Genomic DNA, 2966 nt, shown 5'->3' with positions numbered 1-2966 from the left:
TTTTTTTTTTGTGGTACCAGGGATTGAACTCAGGACCCTGCGCTTGCCAGGCAAGCACTTATTCTACTGAGCTATCTCCCCAACTCTCAATACTTCCTTTTTAAAGGTAAAATCAATAAACATATCCTAAACTGGATATGCAGTGGGTGCCTGTAACCCCACAGACTAGGGAAGCAGAGAGAGGAAGATCACAGCCCAAACCTGCTATCTTGTAAAACTTTCCTCAAAGTTCAACAGTGACATCTTAGTTCACACTGGCCACTTGTAGATCTTCTCGAGGACAGAAAGCACTCCTGAGGGATCACAGCTTCCTGAGGGCCAGTCTCATGCCCCCTGTCCCGAGTGGTGTGCTGCCTGGGATGCAGCACTCTCCAATGCCTCTCTCCAGCAACCCCCTTCTCATTTTTCTGGAGTAGTAGGGATCTAAGACAGAGTCTCACTATATAGCCCAGGCTGGCCTTGAACTCATTTCCCTGTTCTTTACCCTGCTCACAATACAGGTTTTGGGTTGTGTCTGTTTTGCAGTAGTGCTGGGAATTGAACACAAGACTTCAGATGTGCTAGCCAGTGCTCTCCTACTGAGCTGTACCCAGCCTGAAGGTGCCCCTGACCTCTGCCTCAGCCTCCAGAGTGCTGGGATTCCAGGCGTGCACCACCATGGCAGGCCTTTCTTCTTGTTTTATTTTTGGCAGAACCCGGGATTGAACTCCCTTGCGCTTGCCAGGGAGGCGCTTATTCCACTGAGCCATCTCCCCGGCCCGCCTCTTGTTTTATTTTTAAGTTGGAGTCTTTTTTTTTTTTTTTTTTTTTAATATGAGAGTGTCTTCTTTTTTTTTTAATTATTTATTTATTTATTTTAACATTTATTTAGTGTGTGTGTGTGGCCAGCTCAGCCCACCAGGGGGCGCGGCTGGCTGGCATGTGGTGCTGGGGGATCGAACCGCGGTCCCTGTGCTTTAGCCAAGCTTGTTCCAAGTAGGTGCTTTAGACCACTGAGCCATCTCACCAGCCCCATAAGTTGGAGTCTTGTGAGGTTTCCTGTGTTGTTCAGACTGCCTCCGCCTCGCCAGCAACAAGGACTACAGGTTTGGGGAAGCTGGCTTTTCCTAAGAGCAATGTGTATGAGACCAAGAGCCCAGGCTGCAACAGCAGACACAGAGGTCAGGGGGCACCTTCAGGCTGGGTACAGCTCAGTAGGAGAGCACTGGCTAGCATATCTGAAGTCTTGTGTTCAATTCCCAGCACTACTGCAAAACAGACACAACCCAAAACCTGTATTGTGAGCAGGGTAAAGAACAATGTAGCACTGATCCGCAGTGACAGTTCCACGGGGATTGCTCAGGCTTCGTGAAACCGGCTGTGTGGGGTGAGGGCCAGGCAGCGACCCCGTCTGGCGCCCAGGTCAAACCACCTGAAGTGCATGAGTCAGACACCAGTCTTACAATTAGGACTTGCAAGAAGTTCTTCCATGTATGTTTTGGTGAACTTCAAAATGACTCCACCAAGATAGCTCAGTGGCCTAAGCGCCTGCCTGGGAACTGCACAATCTTGAGTTCAACCCCCAGTTCCGCAAAATAAATAAATAAAAAATAAAAAAACAAAACCAAACAAAAAACCCCAAATGACTCTACCCACATTTATCCATACTGAGGCCCCAACACAAACTCTCTTAGGCCCTAAGCGCTAAGCCCTTGAAAACCTTTCGCCCTCCCGCCTGCGCCTTCTCCGCACCCTCTGCACATGTCTTCCTGCTTCCGCCCACTCTAACTCAAGTCCCTCTACCCCATCCTGAGTCACGCCAACCCTCCTCCACCTGACAGCCAGCACGTGGCGCATCAGGGCAGCTTCAGTGGGGGATTTCTCTATGAACTCCTGCCCCTCCTTTCAGCGCTCCAGCCCCACCACTGATGCAAGCATAAAACCCAACCCCGACAGCCGGTCTTCCAGTTCTGTTTCCAAGTGTTCCCTATGTGCGTGGAATAATTCTTACTTATCCAGAAAACACTATGTGCATGGGGGGAAAGTTGTAACAACTGGAATATGCCTAGTTTGAAAATATTTAATGGTTCTGAGTCTATCTAGCTAAAACCGGAGCTATTCAGAGGGATGAGTAGCTCACTCCTGTCCCCCTGGAACTGAGCTCATCTTGATGATTGTGTGTCATTCAAACACTTTAAAAAGAAAACCCACAAAATACTGTAAAATGATACAGTTTATAAAAGAACCAGGAACATAATTATTATCTTGGAAGACAAATTTTAATAGAAAATTACCAATTCATTAAGCCCACTTAACAACCTGTTCTCACACAGATTACAAATTAAATTTTACGATCTAAGTTTTGCCAATCAACCTCATTATTAAGGGTCTATAATAAGGAGAAGCTCTGCCATTTGTGAACTATCTCTGGGTCCGGAGTTGCAGCAGTGCGGGAGATGACTCAAGGAGCTGCGCCAGCGCCGGTGGGGTCCCCTTACCTGCAGCCCAGCTCTCTGTGAGCGCGACACGGCCTTGGCCTTGGCCTTGCCACTGTCCTTCCCAGCTTTGCCTCCAGCCTGGATGGAGAAAGGTGTGGAAGAAATGAAGTACTTTCAAAACATCAGAAAACAGAACAGAACGCTCCCCTTCCTCACTTGTAAAAATATATGCGATCATATCACCTTTCATTAACTTATTTAAAAAAGACATCAAACACATACACTTATTGAAAAATGTAAGATTTTTACAAATCTGATGAGTGTATTACTCGACTTTCTGATAAATCCTGCAGTCTTACACTTGCCAGCAGAGCATGCGGTGCTGGGGATTGAGCCTGGCAGACACTTTTGTACACGACTGAAATATTTCATAATTAAATAACTTTATAAAATATCATCATGGGCTGGAGAGATGGCTCAGTGGTCTAAAGCACCTACTTGAAACAAGCTTGGCAAAGCACAGGGACCGCGGTTCGATCCCCAGCACCA

The 2966-nt window shown here is 47.2% G+C and overlaps 1 protein-coding gene across 1 annotated transcript in view; it reads right to left on the bottom strand.

The window, feature by feature from the left end:
* LOC101572634 (histone H2A.V) overlaps positions 1–2966 on the bottom strand; it is a 15814-nt gene that overhangs the window by 8487 nt on the left and 4361 nt on the right. The window contains exon 2 of the mRNA XM_004630359.2: positions 2478–2555. Within this exon, the coding sequence (XP_004630416.1) occupies positions 2478–2555 (78 nt within the window). The remainder of the gene's footprint in view (positions 1–2477; positions 2556–2966) is intronic.

This window comes from Octodon degus, unplaced genomic scaffold (genome assembly GCF_000260255.1).
Source record: "Octodon degus isolate 3935 unplaced genomic scaffold, OctDeg1.0 scaffold00035, whole genome shotgun sequence".
In the NCBI taxonomy this organism is placed as follows: domain Eukaryota; kingdom Metazoa; phylum Chordata; class Mammalia; order Rodentia; family Octodontidae; genus Octodon; species Octodon degus.
This window is presented reverse-complemented; position numbering and strand designations above follow the sequence as displayed.